The following is an 18039-nucleotide window of genomic DNA, read 5'->3' on the forward strand; positions in this document are numbered from 1 at the left end:
GAATTAAACGTCTCTGTCTAGAAGGTGCTTTACCCTCAAAAGATTGCCTTATCATATATATTCCTATCTAGAAATTAAGATTTCAGAAACTGCATCAATGTTAAATCAGCTTTCTAATTTGTACCTTGCAATATCATATTGTGCTGATTTATAGCCAGTTGGCTCTTTTATCCCAGTTCGTGGGAACTGATTCAATTAAGAGCTCTAAAAACAGTATTTGGAAAATTAAATAGGAACCACAATACAATATTAATATAAACATGGACAAATGCTGGCATGATATATCAAGAACTATATCAGTGAGTGACAATACAAATAACTGTGGCTATCCATGTCCCCTGAATCACTTGATTTTTTAATTAAGGATAGCAATGCACAGATATTACTTCACAGTGAAAACAAATGATCCTGAGTTCCAGTAAGTGCCATTATGTGGGCATGCAGGGAATGAAGTACAGTATGATACTGATATATTTTTTAATTTTTTTAAAATCTATCTATCTATCTATATATATCCTTTCCTTTCATTTGCCTCTCAGCACAGATGTTTGAAATGGCAGCAGTGACTCGAAAGTGTCATATATGAATTACCAACCAGAAGGAAATACACAAGCATGCCGACTCTAGTCCAGCCATTTACACAGTAGGGCCATGCCCACGTAATGGTCCTCCCTAGGCCCAGCAAACATGGCACCAAGCACACCCCATTTATTCTAGACAGTTCAGACAGCTAGAACCAATTAACTCTTTGCTCTCCACCTCCCCTCCCTGACTCACTGGCACACAGTTGGCTACTAATGGGGGCCTCATCTTGGCCTTCTTGGCAAGAGAGTCCTTTCTAGGAGGGAAGCAGGAGCTAGACCGCCGGCGCTTTGTTAGGAGCCCACAGCAGCCTTGGTGGATCAGCATCATCGGCATTACGCTGTGCAACATGAGAGTCAGACAAGATGGGGCTAAAAGACATCTTTGCTTATGCAGCCTGGGGCACTCTTAACACAGAATCTTTAGGATAACAACTTCCAAGTCTAGTTTTAACAAGGTAAATGCTACTTTATATATAGTTACAAGGCAAATGCTACCTTTACACAGAATTATCACAAACATCCAACATTTCATGGCCAGTTGTCATACATTTTTTTTAAAAAATGAAGGAAGTTTCTAAAAGAGTACAAAGGATTATATCTTAGCAATTAAGTCCAAAGCAAAATGGAAATTATACCATGCTTAAATGGGGCTTCAAATGTAGTATGTACAATATGGAGGAAGTCAACCAATAGAATGCTCAGAGTCAGAAAAGCTAATCTCTCTACACAGGTAAGTTTGCAGTTATTGTTACAAAGAACAGCTTCATGATTCACAAAGCAGGTATGCTATTGGAAAGAGTAATGCAAAGTCTTTAAAAGCCTCTGCAAACTTAAGTTCAGATGCTTAATTGAAGATGAACAGCAAAAGACCTATAATATGCTTTGAAAATTTGGGTTTAAATGGTATTCTACTGCAGCATTTGGTATTTAAATTTGCTTGTGATGTTTACCTGTATAGATACAAACATAGGCGAGCAGCAGGAAGGCTGCTATTATAAGAAAAGAGGGCATAAAACATAAGCATCACAAAACCAAGAGGCAAATGAAGGAACTCGTCTTTGCCTTTATTAGAACTAGAGAAAACAGATTGTGCTCATCTTGCTTGGGGCCAACAACCACATTGTGTGGAATTCAGCCAGTCTCCGTCACACAGCTCACTTAGGAGTTTTGCTATGTTAGGAACGAAGCAGATGGAATATTTTCTTCCAACAAGATAATTTTAAAGGAAACTGTTAGAAGTACTGGAAAAAAGTTTTTAGCTTAATCTGCTATTTCAAGAGATTAAATCTGGGAGCGGGGAGGGTAAGCAAGAGAAGAAATGAAGAGCCAAATAAAAGCAAAATTACAGAAATATAAATATTCAGAAGCAAAACAAATGTTCAACATTGGTTCCAGTGCTTTAAATAGTAGCTGGGCTAAATGCATGTATTGTCTCACACACTTAGTTTCCCTAATCCAGATAAAATATCCCACACATAGACACAGTCTTATATACGTGTTTTCTACCACAGACTGTTAGAATAACTCACTGATGGACACTGGATATTTAATGTAATTATTATTATTATTATTAATTCAATTTCTATACCACCCTTCCAAAAATGGCTCAGGGCGGTTTACACAGAGAAATAATAAATAAATAAGATGGATCCCTGTCCCCAGAGGGTTCACAATCTAAAAGGAAACATAAGATATACACCAGTAACAGTCACTGAGCTATCGGTGACTGACCAGAAGAGAGATCTGGGAGTTGTGGTGGACAGCTCATTGAAAGTGTCATCTCAGTGCGTGGTAGCTGTGAAAAGGGCCAATTCCATACTAGGAATCATTAGGAAGGGGGCTGAAAATAAAAATGCTAATATTATAATGTCCTTATACAAATCTATGGTGTGGCCATATCTGGAGTACTGCGTACAACTTTGGTCACCGTATCTTAAAAAGGATATTGTAGAACAAGAAAAGGTGCAGAAGAGGGCAACCAAAATGATCAGGGGCCTGGAGCACCTTCCTTATGAGGCTAGGCTACAGCACCTGGGGCTCTTTACCTTGGAAAAGAGGCGACTAAGGGGAAACATGATTAACATGTATAAAATTATACACGGAGTGTAGGGGGTAGACAGAGAGACATTTTTCTCCCTCTCTCTCTCTCTCTCTCTCTCTCTCTCTCTCTCTCTCTCAATACTAGAACCAGGGGTCACCCCATGAAACTGAAGGTTGGGAAATCTAGGACCAACAAGAGGAAGTACTTAGGAAGCGCGCAATAAATCTGTGGAATTCTTTGTCATGGGATGTGGTGATGGCCACCAGCTTGGATGGCTTTAAGAAGGGCTTAGACAGATTCATAGTGGACAGACAGGTCTATCAATAGCTACTAGTTTGGTGGCTGTGGGCCATCTCCAGCTTCAGGCACAATGCCTCTAAATACCAGTTGCAAGACAGCAACAGCAGGAGAGAGGGCATGTACATACCTCTTGCCTGTGGGCTCCCCAGAGGCATCTGGTGGGCCACTGGGTGAAACAGGATGCTGGACTAGATGGGTCTTGTGCCTGATACAGCAGGACTGTTCTTATGAAATATAAAAAGCCAAGAGATGGTGTAAGAGTACGGCTAAGTCCCATGACCTGACCAAGTATGCTATAGAGTGTACCTGCAGACTTATGAGGGGTGACAACAAAGAAATATTTTTTCTCTATCACCATTTTGTAAGCAGAATCATACTAAGCTGAGCTATTCTGGAGAGCATGTTGGTTGCTGAGTCCTAAAGAAGAGGCAGCAGAGTATTAGGCACATGGTGATTTTCTTATATTTAGCGGGGGGAGGGGCGGGGGAACTTGGGATAGCTGCCTTGGGATTTTCTTAATGAAAGGTGGGGTATAAATTTAACAATAAATAAATACAAAATAAAACTGTCCCTATCCAATATTGCAAATGCATTGCAAATGCTAGTTTTTCTACTGCCCCCCCCCTTCAAATTCCCAAACTACTGCCCCATTTATTTTGCATGGTCCTAAAAAACATGTTGCAAGTCTGGTAATCAAACTCGCAAAATAAATCTATCATTGATTTCTACTGACCTAACATTTCTGAACTTTAGCCTTAGGCTAATACAAACAACGGCTGTGAACCTACAAAGACAGTGCTTAATTCACATTATAGTGAGTTGCAGATGCATTGGCCATATGGATTCTTCTTTTCATCTCCGTTGTGCTTCACACACTTGAACAGTTTTGTTTCAGCAGCAAAACCAGATAGGACTTGTTGCATGGCTAACTCATTTAGTACCAAAATAAAAACTACTGATTTTGAATGTCACTCTGGTTTTGATAGGAATTCAAAATATTTGAATCCTAACGGTCTCGAAGCTGCTTTTAAATGTTGTTCAACTATAAAATGTTTAAATTGTGATGTTACTTCAGAGAGAAAATAAGTTTAACCTTGTATAAAAATTATGGGTTTTTAAAATGCTGAGGATCCACAGTTATATCATTCAGTGCCTCAATAGCTCTTAAAATTTTGACTCTAAACATTCTTTTTTTCCTAAAAAATCAGAGCCAACTCAAATAATGGATACTTATAAAGCCTATTCACAAGCAAAGCCTAGCCCAGGTTAGGGCAGCCCAGCCCGGGTTAGGCTGCATATGTAAAGTACCAAGATCCACGTGGATCCTAGCACTGTCAGCCCACCTAATCCAACTTTTGTACCCAGCTGTTAGCCAGGGTTGAGGGTGCAAGCACACCCTTAACCTGGTAGATGAGATCATGTGTTTGAGACACAGAGGCAGGTGCCTAGAGTACCCGTTCGATGGCAGATTCCCCCAATGCACCACGCTCATATGCTGCGGGACTCCCAGAAGCACTGTCCCAGCCTCAGAAAGCTGCACAGCTCCTGGGAGAGCTGCTCGTGTGTGCAGGCAGGAGGTGGCAGGGAGGGCACGGAGATCATCTGGCGGAAAAATAAGTTCAGCACAGTCTCTCTCCCCACCCCCTGCCCTCCCACCCTCCCCGCCTCTGGTTGTGTGAATAGCCTTATAATTTGGGTTTATGTCAGCGAACTTTACTCAGAATAGGCTATCCAGCACCAGAACGAACAGCAGAAAAACAACGGACAAAAGCTGCTATAGTGTCCTGATGAGAGTAGAGCAGAGTCAGCAAGTCCCTGGTTCAAATTTCAGCTCAGAAACAAAACTGCCCATCTGGAAAATAGGAATTAAAACACTAGCCTTCCTTACAGGCTGGTTGTAGGAATTACTGACATAATTTAAGAAACATATCTGAAACACTGCAAAACACTATACAAATCAAAATAATTGTGAAGGGATGGTAAGAGAATGACTTAAAACCACACAGCTGAAAGGGAACAGCATAATCAAAATGGTCTTGTAAGAGCATAAGAGTACTTAAAAGTTATAAATTGAACTAGCTTAATATTTTCTCTACAATGCCTAGCGTATTGTAATACTATTTGACTTTGTCCTGTCATTTCTTTTTTGTAGAGGAGAAAAATAACCAGAAACAAATTGAAGTAACTGAATCAATGAAAATCAAGTTTTTAACATTAAATTTCTGTAATCTGATTATGAAGCTTTTAGTGATATTGTAATTACTCAGAAGTTCTGAACATATGTTTCTACTGAATGTATTCCACAGAGGATACTGTATCAGCAAGGGCAAAAAAAAAAAAATGCAAACCTTAAAATATACCAAACACATTTCAGCACATGAGAAAATTGAAAATGAAAGAGAAACCAAAAGGGTGGCAGGAATGGGATGGACAGATATAATGCTCAGGAGAGTACTGAAGGATGCAAACACTCCCAGCCCAAAGATCAACCCTAGCAACTGCTTAGAAGAGTCTGGTTAAGACTGATCCTCAAATCATTTATATGAGAAGCAAGGAGAATGTGCACCAAAGGAGCATCTGTGTGAACCCGCTTTCAATTTCTTAATCACATCTGTGAACCTTTGTCCTAAACATAAGTAATCTCCATGGGAAAGCAGGCTTAGATCGCCTTCCTGGATATGATGCTTGGAGCTCCAACACATCAAGAAGCCAGGTCTACATGCACAATGTCCCTTGCTATATTGGGTCATGCAGGCATCTGCCCAAAGTGTGGTTGGTACTGTCAGTTTTGACAAAACCAGTCATCCTTGTGGGGGGGGGGCTGACCCCAGGCACTTCCTTAGCCTATCTCCCTGCCACCCCCTACAAAAAGTGACCACATTGTTGACACCAGCCAGAGGTTCAGCAGGAAAATAATCACATTCAGCAGAATGAACACACAGCTCCCAAGCTCCCATGAAGAGAAAGAAAGAAAGAAAGAAAGAAAGAAAGAAAGAAAGAAAGAAAGAAAGAAAGAATCTCTGTCCCCAAAGGACTCACAGTCTAAAAAGAAACCATAAGATAGACACCAGCAACAGTCACTGGAAGTGCTGTGCTGAGGGTGGATAGGGCCAGTTACTCTCCCCTTGCTAAATAAAGAAAAGTAAGAAGCAGCCTCATATGTTTTGATCACGAACAGCAGTCTGAGGGAGAGCGGCTTAACATTATCCCCTCTTGCCATGTGTCTATTCAGAATCACCACTCCCAAAATGCTTTTCATATGAAGCTGCTTTACACCATGAGACTGCAGATCCATCAAGCTCAGCGTTATTTACTCTGACTAGCAGCAGCTCATCAGGGTCTCTGGCAGGATGACTTCCCCATCACCTGCTACCTGTTAAGGTAGTACCTAATCCATAACTGAAGATTCAGGAGACTGAACCTGGGATCTTCTGCATGTAAAAGATGTGCTTTATTGCTGAGCTACTATGGCTCCTCCCTTTCCTCCTTGGGACTTGGGAAGCTATATGGATGCTGCATTTAGTCCCCCATGAATGGGAAAACAACTTCAGAGAATAGGTTTGTGTAGAAATCGAACAGGAAGGAAATATGTTAAGTAGCCCCTCCCCACATCACTCTTCCACTCTGTATAAAAACCTATGATGCTACTACCACTACAATAACTTACTTATTTACGTATTTATTTGATTTATATACCACCCTTCCAAAAATGGCACAGGGGTGTTTACATCAAAATAAAAAATATACTGCTTTTCAACATGATACGGACTTGGCCCTTAAGTCTCCATAGGGGAACCATGAGGTGCAACAAGCCCAGAACATGATTATAATTATTTTTACAATGCACAGAGTTGGCACAGTTGACATGCAACTGCATGTCAACTGTTTAAGACTCCTATACAGAAAGGGTTGCTTCACTGAAAGTATAAGATTTGAAAACCATGGCTGTAACCCACTGAGCCATATCAACCGTATGGCTCTATCAACAGCAGCATTGTTGTGATATATTTTGCTTTAGATCTTGTAATTCATAATCTGAAAGAGGAGATCCTAGTACACAAGCAGTGACTTAAAAATCTCAACTAATTAATTTAAGCTTAAAATGCAGCACAATTAGCAGCACTTAATAATTTTCCATAACGATCCCAATTTAGTATGACAGTCAAGAAAGAAAACAGAGGTAAGTATAATTAGGCTAGGTGACCACCGATGTTTCCAGTCTTTTCTTATTTGAAGAATAATTTGATGACTGTCAAATTAATGGAAAGAAAACAATGGAAGTAATACTGGATTACTGTTGCCATAGCACAGGCCCCAAATCTGGGGGACTTAATTTACATTATGTGTGAATGGTGTGCCAATTACATATATTAAGCTCATGAACTGCATTTTTACCAATGGACTGTGTGTATTCCTGGCAAGTGAAAGCAATGGAATAATGTTCTTATCTGAGATTTGTTCATGCCAGGAAAGAGCAGGCTCTCTCATTTGTCCTGCCCGTTTTCTTACTCTGAAAGAACACATGCACGCACACACATGGAGAGAGATGTCATAGGCTTGTGAAGTCCTACTCTCCTTGCTATTGTTGTTCCAGTAGTTGCTTTATGTCCGTCTCCTCAGTTAATGTGGAAGAAGAACCTCCCTATTCCCACCCACAAGTCTCTTTTGGCTGACGTACACTAAAAACAATGGTCAACATCATGACTAATGAAGTGCTGGCACTTCACATATGCTGACGCCACCTTCTAAACAAAGGCAGTGTGTGTGCTTGTGCAAGGACAGTATATCTGAACTAACTAGCCAGTTATTTGGCTGCAACTTGTAGTACTACTTGTTGGTGACAAGTGTGGAGAACCTGGGGTACAAAACTCTGCTTGTTAAGGCACTTGCACATCCAGTTTCTCCCCACATCTCTAGCTACCACCACCTCCTTTAATCCTAGAGACCAAGAGGGTCAAACTGTGGTCCTCCAGTTGTTGTTGGCCAACAACTTCCATCATCTCTGACTACTGGCCAGTGACTGGGGTGATGGGAGCTGTAGGCCAACAACAGCTGGAAAGCTGCAGTTTGCCTCTCTTGCTACAGACTCATCAGGAGGCACCAAATCTCTCTGGGTTGTCTTACTTGGAATCAGCTCATGTTAGCTTCTCCTGACATTATCACATGGGGCCAACTACATTCCATCCCTTGTTTAAGCTGCAGAGTGAGTGAGTGAGTGGAAGGCATACTGGGGAAAAATTACTGCCAGAGCTGTCAAGCACACCAATCTCCCACTGTTCAAACGTGGGAGAGACTTCCTTGGAAACTAGGGAAAGTGGTTTAGACAGAAAAGGGACACAGAAAACAAAACATTAAGCTAAATCCTGTAAAGTCCAACCATTTGCTGAATCCTCACAATACTGGGAACTTCCAAGGACAGCCCAGATAGACTGAAGGAGCTGTCAAGGAGCCATAGGATCTAATGGGATGTTTTAAGTTTGCCATGATGGGCAGAACAATGGCCAAGGAAGTCCACTTCACGAGACAGGACTGGGGCAGTGGAGCGGGTGTCACCTAATCAACCAGTAGAAGCAGAGATTCCCACAAATAGGAACACCTTACGGGTCAGATAAGAGGCCAATTCCCTCTTGCACATTCCCTCTGCGGCTAGCTTCTCCCATGATATCAAAGGAGTAGAAAGGCTGAGGTATCAATAAGTCCCTGGTTGGAAGAAAGAGGGGGGAAAGAATTTTGCCAAGTTGCCCAGTTCCCAGCATTTGACTGATATAACCAGCAGAGCTTGATGACTTAGTTGATGGGCACGACACTCTTGCAGGGGTTCCAGGCAAGTGAAGAAAGTAGTTTATGTCACTCATAGGCTACCAAGGCATTTAAAGATCAGACACACAAGATGGATAACTAGTTAGGGTTCAAGGTAAGCTTTTCCCTACAATAACAACCATTTCAAAACATATCCCAGTTCAGCTCCCACCTGCAGTCTGAAGACATACAGTCCAGAAAAAACTTTTCTACCTCATCTGTTGTTTGAGAGAATGAGGCCTTAAACTGGCAAACAGTTTTGTGTATGATACAAACTTCTATTTTAGTGAGAGGAACACGTTTGCAGTACTGCCCTTGCAACATTATCTCCTTTCCTGATGAGAGACTAAACATGTCACTCCTCAAACATGGTAAAAGCATTATGACTCAGACCTCTTCACGATGATGCAGGGAGCTTTCAAGTATTAATAGCAATCCTGCATACTTTGAGGCCGGCCTTCAGAATATACATCCAAGGATGGATCAGTGGAATGAGCTCCCATGCTCAACACACTATTGGCAGCCACTGAATAAATGTGAAATTCTAGTAGAAACAGAAAATGCAATAAGCATTAAATGCAGAATTATATTCTAATTTAAGAAGCTAAACTATCTTAAGAAGATTGTTCAAGCACACACCAACAAAATTACAGGGCAGGGAGAGGAAACCTACAGATGATTAAAGCTTTGTGCTATTACAAGAACTTCTCAGAATCACCAACACAACAATTCTCTGTTTAAAAATATATTCTTGGTTAGGAAAAATGCATACATAGTAGTCTTCAAATAACTTTTCATCTTCCTGCCCTAAAAATCAGGCTAAACTTTGTATTTAGGTCAAAATACAACCATGTGGATATAACCAAGGAGTAATTTTATTCATGTAGCAGACTGTGACTTTTCACATAATCAGGGTAAATAAAAAATGATATTTTTAAAAATGGATTTAACTTAAATCAGATTTTTTAAAAGTTCATGTACATTAGATGTCACTTAAATAACCACATTTAAAATTCTCTCTGTATGTAATACAGAATATATCACAGTCTATTTGGTAATCCAAAATCCACAGATGAGGTGCTTTACATTTTTACTTGTACTCTAAAAAGCATAGATATTTGAAGTAAAGGTGCGCATCTTAACTTATGCAGCATATAAGGTGCAAAAACCTTGTATGGTCTCATGTATTATGCTGGCTTTACAAATTAGGCTCCATGCACCCTTGTCTTGTTTTTTCAGCTTAACATTGGCCAGGTCAGGCAGAAGAAGTTGCAGATTTCCTAATAACTTTCTAGAGAGGCTCCAGATGAATTTCTGCAAGTCTCTCTACCAGCTCGCCACCACTTCACGTCTCCTTGAAAGTCTCGCCTCCTCCTTGCATACCCTCACAAGCCCCTGCACGGCCTCACATGCCCTTGCAAGTCCATCTGCCACCCCACTGCCTTATAGGGCTCACTGCTAGGGATGTGCATGGAACCAGTGGGGGTGCCGGTCTGGGAAACCTGGTGGAGGTGTGTGTAAGTGCACCCTCCCCCATCCTAAAAGTGTCCTCATCCCCACGTTCGGATGCACATATCCCTACTCACTGCTGCTCCTCACACCTTTGCAAGGTTCCACACCACCTTGCCATCACTTCACATGCCCCCACAAGACCAATTTGCTGCCACCTTGCAAGCATCCAGTCACTGCTTCAGTGGAGGGATAAAACAAAAGTCCAGAGGTGGGCGGGGGGAGGGAATGTTTAACAATACACATGCCAGAGTGATCCTAGACTCTCCTCATCAAGCAGCAAAGTTCAGAACCAGGAAGTCCCTCTCCAGAACTTGCCCCTCCCAACTCTGGCTTCAAATTTCTCAAAGGGCAAGATCACTGATTTGTGCTCTTAGCTGATTTTAGCTCTTATGGATGGATATCGATGGGTGGCTAATTGGATGGATTGTTTCAAAGCAACTGGATTATCCTTCAGCATATATCTGAATTTTAAAAAACATTTAAATGGACATTTTAAAAAGTTGTCAGATATCTGATAAATTCTTCACTTCAGACCTTTTTATTGCATAGATTAAAAGAAAATTAAAAACTACAAATAAACAACAGACATTTCGATGTACAGACGTCAACCAGTGTTCCAATGAACACTGAAGTTAACATCTGTATGTCAAAATGTCTGTTCTTTATTTGCAATTTTCTTTTAATCTATGCAATAAAAAGGTCTGGAGGGAAGAATTTGTTGTAGATCCATTATGAAAACTGCGTCGCCAGTATATCAACTAATTCAGATATCTGATAGTAAAAACGAACTGAACACGTTTTTCAGTAGTTTAAGGGTCCATTTTAAAATTGCTGCATCTCAGTCACTTTACATCTCCAGATTTGGAGGGGTGGTCTCATCTAGTTGATGTCTGCATATCTGCAGGCAGATGATTTAAATTTTATGACCTACAGGCTTATAACAGCAGAATGTTGAAACAATTCTTCATCTTAATTATACTGGCACTATATGCCAGTATAATACACTCATAAGCTTTTAACATTGAATCCATAGAGCACAATAAAACACATAAAGCCTTCTAAACAAAATAATGATCCAAGGTAAGTGTGACTTTTGAAGTGAAGAATTATAAAATTTGACACAATTAGTTATGTATTATAGTCATCCCTCGCCGACCGCGGTTTCCCCAATCGCGGTTTTGAGTATCCCTGTAGGGTGGATTTGATTTAAATCAAACTGATTTAAATCACGATTTAAATCACTAGCAGGGTGGATAAAAATCAAAAAAATCCGATTTAAATCAAAAAAATCCGATTTTTTTTATTTAAATCGGATTTTTTTTATTTAAATCGGATTTTTTTTATTTAAATCGGATTTTTTTTATTTAAATCGGATTTTTTTTATTTTTATCCACCCTGCTAGTGATTTAAATCATGATTTAAATCAGTTTGATTTAAATCAAATCCACCCTGCCTGACTGGGAAATTGTGACCAGTCTTGCTAACCACGACGCAAGTATCCGTGGTTTGGCGAGATTTTTTTGGCAATTTGGGGTGTTTCCCCCAATTTTCGGGGGTTCTTTTTACTGTATTTTGTGGTCCTTTCACGACTGTGATTCCCAAAACCCATATTTGCCATTGTTTTCAAAGGCTTGCCAACTGCGAGGTTTTTCCAGAATGGAACCCTCGCAGTTGGCAAGGGATATATTTCTTTATTAGCTTTCAGGAGAGCCCTTAAAACGTACTTGTTTGGCCTGGCTTTCCAGGGTTTTTAAATTCTAACCCAATTTTGGGGCTTTTAATTACTGGAATTGTTTAATTGTTGTTTTAAAATGTTTTTAAATTGTTGATCGTTGTTATATTGTTTTTAATTTGTTTTAGCTTTTTATTGTTTTAGTGGTTTGTTTTAATTGTAAACCGCCCTAAGCCATTTTGGAAGGGCGGTATATAAATCAAATCAAATCAAATCAAATCAAATCAAATCAATAAATAGTATATCTATTATTCTACAAATTGTAGACAATTGAGGAGCATGGACATTTACTTTCCATGACATGAACAAATACTTTTCTGCCCAGTTATTACTAAACAATCATCCCTCGCCAATCACGGTTTTCCCAATTGCGGTTCTGAGTATGCATGACAGGGAAATTGTGACTGGTCTCACTAACCATAACCCAAGTATCTGTGGTTTGGTGAGATTTTTTGGCAATTTTGGGAGGTTTCCCCAATGGGGGGGGTCAGGAGGTGATTTTGGGGGGTTCCCATTCACTCCTCTTACTGACTTGGGGGGATTCCCCCCCTATTTTTTACTGTATTTTGCAGTTCTTTCGCAACCGCGATCCCCCTAACCCGTTTGCCATTGTTTTCAATGGCTCACCAACCACGAGGTTTTCCTGGAACAGAATTCTCGTGGTTGGCAAAGGATGACTGTACATTGTTTCTAAAAGGTTCTAAGCCCTTAGGTCTTCCCAATAAGTCAAGCTCCTTGGTTTCCTTACTTACGTACAGCCAAAAATAAATCTTTGTTTCTGTAGTGCAAATGGAAAGCGAGCTACACAACCAGAGACTTAGAATTATGCTCTTAGGAAGCATAAAAGCTCTATTCAGTTGCAAAAAGATACATTTTAATTTTTAAATCAACCAATTCATGTCTATGTTTGTTCAGGACCTATATGAAAGGTGGAAATTTGATTTAAATCCATTATTTCACTCAGTGCCCTGCATGTAACAGCTACTGATAAAGTTACCACCTTTACAACATGTTCTAGATTGGCAAGATTTCTTCATTACTGTGCAAACAGGAAAAATTACTTCTACCCTGCATAACAATAAAGTCAGCAAAATGAAATGCAAAAAATTGGCAAGACAATCTTTAAAAATGCATTCTATATCTAGGCATAGTAGGTAATTTTCCTCTGTATTCCACATTATTTACTGAAGAAAAGAAACACTTTATATAAGTGAACGCTTTCCACTGAAAGCCTGACTTCCTACAAATTCCCTCTAGAATGTAAGGCAGTGGTAGAGGAAAGAAATGAAGACAACTATCACACAGGCAGAGATCACAGTACTTCCAGAGTGATAGAACACACATACACCCAAAGCTAACTTTTAAAAAGCTTTTCAGGTGTTCATCAGACTTGCCTAGCAAGCATGAGGTTGCCAATTCGAATCCCCGCTAGTATGTTTCCCAGACTATGGGCAGCACCTATATCGGGCAGCAGCGATATAGGAATATGCTGAAAGGCATCATCTCATACTGCATGGGAGATGGCAATAGTAAACCCCTCCTGTATTCTACCAAAGAAAAACCACAGGGCTCTGTGGTAGCCAGAAGTCAACACTGACATGAGGGCACACTTTACTCTAGAGTCCAAAATAGTACGTGGGGTGTGGAGAAATTATTTGTGAAAAACTTTAAAATAGTTTTGGGGATACAGTATATAAACAAAGGGGCCCATGGGAATGATCCAAATGCAAGATTATAACATTCACTAACATAGTCTATGACCAGTCAGAGGTTTAATTTGCTTCCCACTTGTTTCAGTTGGCTTAAGAATGTTTAACTCTCTGTTGCACTGTGGCCAATTAGTTTAAACACTGTTTATTTTTTCTCAGTAGTGATGTCTTGAAGGGAAGATAATGAAACTATTCCTATGATCAGTAAAAATCGACCTAGGGAAGGCTAGCCCGATTTATCCCGATTGTGGGAAACAATGGAAGCTGCACAACTCCCAGCATCAGCTCAGCGGCAAACCTTCTTACAGAGCCCACTGCTTAACCCAGGTATCAGATCAAAGGATCGTGTGTTACCGTGACATGGCTCCACAGTGCAGCAACTCATGAATAGACCCCCGATGGGGAGGCTACAAGCCTTCCAGCATCAGGAGCCTCTTCTGAGCCCCGCGCAGTGCATTTTGGGATTTCCAGGGGCTGGGAGGCCCCCAAACCCCACTGCCCCAACTGGCTCCATGATGGAGCCAGTTGGGGTGGCAGGGTTTAGGGTTTATTACAGACAGATCTGGCACTGAACAGCAGCATCCTGAGACCATGGGTGGTTACAATCCAATCACTAAGACCAGAAGGAGAGGAAGAGGGGACAAAGGAGACAACCCACCTTCTGTGTTGCCTGGGAATCTCTCCCAAGCTTTGGAAATGTAATAATGACCAGAGTTTGGTAAGCTGACACTAGGGGCGTAGCCATCATTGGGCGACCGGGTTCAAAAAACCCAGGCCGCAACCCCTCAGAGGCCAAACCTCATGGCCCCGACACACATCTCGCATCTGATGTTAGACACGAGGGCGTGTTTTCGCTCCCAAATGGGGCTGTGCAGCCCAGTTCGGGAATTAAATAGCCAGCGCTGCATTCACAGCGCGGCCATAATGCAGCACTGGCCTCAATCAAACTAGCTACATCAAGAGGAGCTAGACCATGCCCCCCACATCTGACATCAGATGCAAGGGGTGGCTAACTGCCTGCATCTGATGTCAGACGCAGGGGGTGGGGCGATGGGGCCACTGCTGTGGCTGGCCTCCCTCCACCAGTGGCTGACTGACACCCTCCAGTTGGGTGGGTATCTCTGAGAGCAGAGAAACAGCTAGTGTTGTGGTCTGAGTTTAGGGAGAGGCAGGCACACAGGTAGGAAAAAAAGTAGCCAGAGTTAGTTAAAACTGAAATGTGATTTTGTATTTATGCCTGGGGAGGGGAAACAATTGATCTCAAGGAATCTGAGGCAGGATCAGAGTTTATGATAAAATTTACTGTAGAACTCTAGTTGCCCCCGCCCCCATGCTCTGCTTCTATATTTGTAAATAAAACAGATATTACAAACATCACAAATCACCAGCACTCTTTCATCTAAGGAAATTAAATACTTCACCACTGCTGGATTCCTCACTGCTAAGAGACTTGAGGTGCACACAGCACTATGTTAATATGGGATTCTTTTGCTTAAGAGGAGATCTTGCTCTAAAGATTTTCTTAATCACTATGTAAGAAGGAGTCTAATGGGAGTGTGGGTAAAATACAAAAAATGGTTGGAATCTAAAACTCCATTATGGGTATTCCCGATTGAAGCTTTGGCATGTAAAGAGACAAATATGCAATCTGAATGGGGTACCTATAGGGATTTGTTATGTTTTCAAGAGAAGGGCTGTAAATTAAAAAACTTAATCGAAGTACAAAATTTGGTTAGTAACTGGTTTCAGTATCATGAGCTAAACAAAATTTACAAGAAGGATCTTAAAGTTGGATCTGAGGATCAAATATCGAGATTTGAGAAGGAGTTGTGTGAAAATGATAAAAAATTAGTCTCTAAGATGTATAAGTTGTTGCTTTTGGAGGAGACAAGAGACGAAGTGGTTAAAACGACTATGATAAAAAGGGCTCAAGATGTGGGTCATAATATGGATATGGCAGGTTGGGAAAAATTATGGAAAACTGATTTAAAGTTCACTGCATGTTATACTTTAAAGGGAAATTTTTATAAGATGATGTACAGGTGTTATTTGACACCGAAAAAAATAGCAATGTATAAAAATGTTCCAAACAAATGTTGGAAATGTGGACAATGTGAAGGAACTTTTTTTCATATGTGGTGGTCATGCAGGAAGGCAAAGGCCTTTGGGGATATGATATATAATGAGCTAAAGAAAAAATTTTAAATGACATTTCCTAAGAGGCCAGAATCCTTCCTGCTGGGAATAACTCAAGGAGAGTTCTCCAGAAGAAACTTAACATTTTTTATGTATGCAACCACAGCGACTAGAATAGTATTTGCACAGAAATGGAAAGACAATAAAATGCCCTCAAAAGAAGACTGGTTGATAAAATTTTTGGAATATGCTGAGATGGCAGAATTTACAGCACTTATAAGGGATGAAAACTTGGAATGTTTAAAAGAAGATTGGGAACCATTCTTACTTTACTTAAAGAACTATTTTTCTAATATGGACCTTTCAGCAGGGTTTGAAATTTAGTAATTACAGCAGGTTGGGTAGGGCAAAATCAAGTTGCAATGTGGAGTATATATGTTTTGAATTACTATAGCAATGGTTTATATGTATAGCTAACATTAACCACGCAGACTGGTAAGCGGGAAGTCAATATTTACTTAATTAAATGTAATTGGATTGTTAAGATATTGTAAAAACCAGTAACATTTTAAAATGCAAAAAGAAGATCTTGCTCCATCAAAAAGTTGTTTTAGATTAGCTATCTTGATTTACGGGACCAATGACAACCTCAACCGATATAAAATGGGCTTGTATAACAGTTTGTCCTGAAATTCAGTCTACTACAGGATTAACATATCCTATGCAGTATAACATCATTAGACACGTATGGAACTACCATGGAGATGAGACTACTTCAGTACATGCTAACACTAAAGCCATAATCTGAAACCCAGTTACTTGGATGCAAGTGTCATTGAACACAGTGACTTTACTGCAAAGTAAACACACACAGAGAGAGCTTCTGACTATAAGTCTCCAATCCTACCCTCTCCTGCTTGTGAATGTAAACGGTTTCACAATAAACCTATATAGCATTGGGCTGTAAACGTGCAAGGTGAATAGCTTCATTTTACTTTCTTTGGAAAGAGGAAAAGGAAAGCACACATCCAATCTAAGACTACTTTGGAGCTAGCGAAAACCTACAGAAGAGGAAACTGGCGCATTTTCCCATTGCTCTCTTGGGGTGGGTGGTTCCTAAATGAAGCCACGTGCAACAGAGACCTTTTCACCACCCTCTCTGGAAACCTGCTACAAAAAGAGACACAATTTCCTGTCGCTACAAGACAGAAAGAGCTGCTGCATACAGAAGGGAAATGAGGGGGTGGGTGGGGTGGTCAGACTTATTGGATGTGAAGGGGAAGCGATCTTAGTCTCTCGTCCTCCGCGACTGTTTATGCCCAGAACACTTGGCGCACTACTACTAGCAAGGAGGGAGGCACGCAGCTGAAGAGGCAGCAGCAAGCACGCTCCCGAGCTGTACAGAATTGGGGCCTCTTCGCTTCCCGCTATAGCCAAGGTGCTTCTCTCAAGGCTAAAGACGTTGGTTTGTGTCAACCCTACAGCGCTGGATTTGGTATCATCACTGGCGACCTTGTAACTACGAACCGGAGCTCACATGCTGCGTACGGTACCGAGCGTGTATATCACACAAAGCTGACGACAACTACATTCACCAACGTGAAGCGTATTCACTGAGTGAAAGAATGCAGGACTACCCCCTTTTTTCTGTCAGAAGGGGGGGAAATGGGGGGGGAAGTTTACATCCGGGTCTCACTCACCTATCATAGCCAGTGGTGGAGGAGGGGGGGAGTTCACATACCCCCCGTCCTGTCCACTTTCGCTGCTCAAACGCTAACCTTCAGGATACAACGCTCCCTGCAGGCCGAGACTTCAAGATTAATGCTACGCTAGCGAAGCAAGCTGCAGTGCAGCCTGGGAAATGTAGTTCCTTCTTGCTCGCTCGCTTATCTTTCGTGCCGCCTTCGGTTAATGACCCCTATGTGGATCACATGTGACGGGGCAATATTGTTCCCTCATGTACACGTTTCTAAGGCGACGACAGTACATCGCTAGTGCTGTATAATGCAACCTCCTGCTTTGTTGAATTCAGTAGGAGGCAAAGCGGCAAGCAATATTTGGCTCCCACTGAAGGTGGTTGCTAACTGGTTCATTGACCCATCGAGAACAAACAGAAAGGAGTGTGAGGGACACACCCCGAGAGTTGCTCCTAGCCATAGTTTAGTCGAGTAGGTGTGCGCAAGCGCAGTGAACGTTGCATTCCTGTACTACTTTCTGTCATGGGCA

At 41.1% G+C, this 18039-nt stretch overlaps 1 protein-coding gene across 3 annotated transcripts in view; it reads right to left on the reverse strand.

Annotated features, from left to right (window-relative positions):
* The window catches only part of PRKN (parkin RBR E3 ubiquitin protein ligase), a 1235051-nt gene extending 1217363 nt beyond the window's left edge, over positions 1–17688 (reverse strand). The window contains exon 1 of one of the 3 annotated variants that reach the window (XM_053295156.1): positions 17514–17688. Coding sequence is in view for 1 of the 3 variants with exons in the window: in XM_053295166.1 (XP_053151141.1) it covers positions 17514–17520 (7 nt within the window). In the remaining 2 variants the exon portion in view is untranslated. The remainder of the gene's footprint in view (positions 1–17513) is intronic. The other 2 variants (XM_053295166.1, XM_053295224.1) reach the window with 2 other exon arrangements.
* Between the last annotated feature and the right edge of the window lie 351 nt (positions 17689–18039).

The sequence above is a fragment of the Hemicordylus capensis genome, chromosome 1 (genome assembly GCF_027244095.1).
Source record: "Hemicordylus capensis ecotype Gifberg chromosome 1, rHemCap1.1.pri, whole genome shotgun sequence".
Taxonomy (NCBI): Eukaryota; Metazoa; Chordata; class Lepidosauria; order Squamata; family Cordylidae; genus Hemicordylus; species Hemicordylus capensis.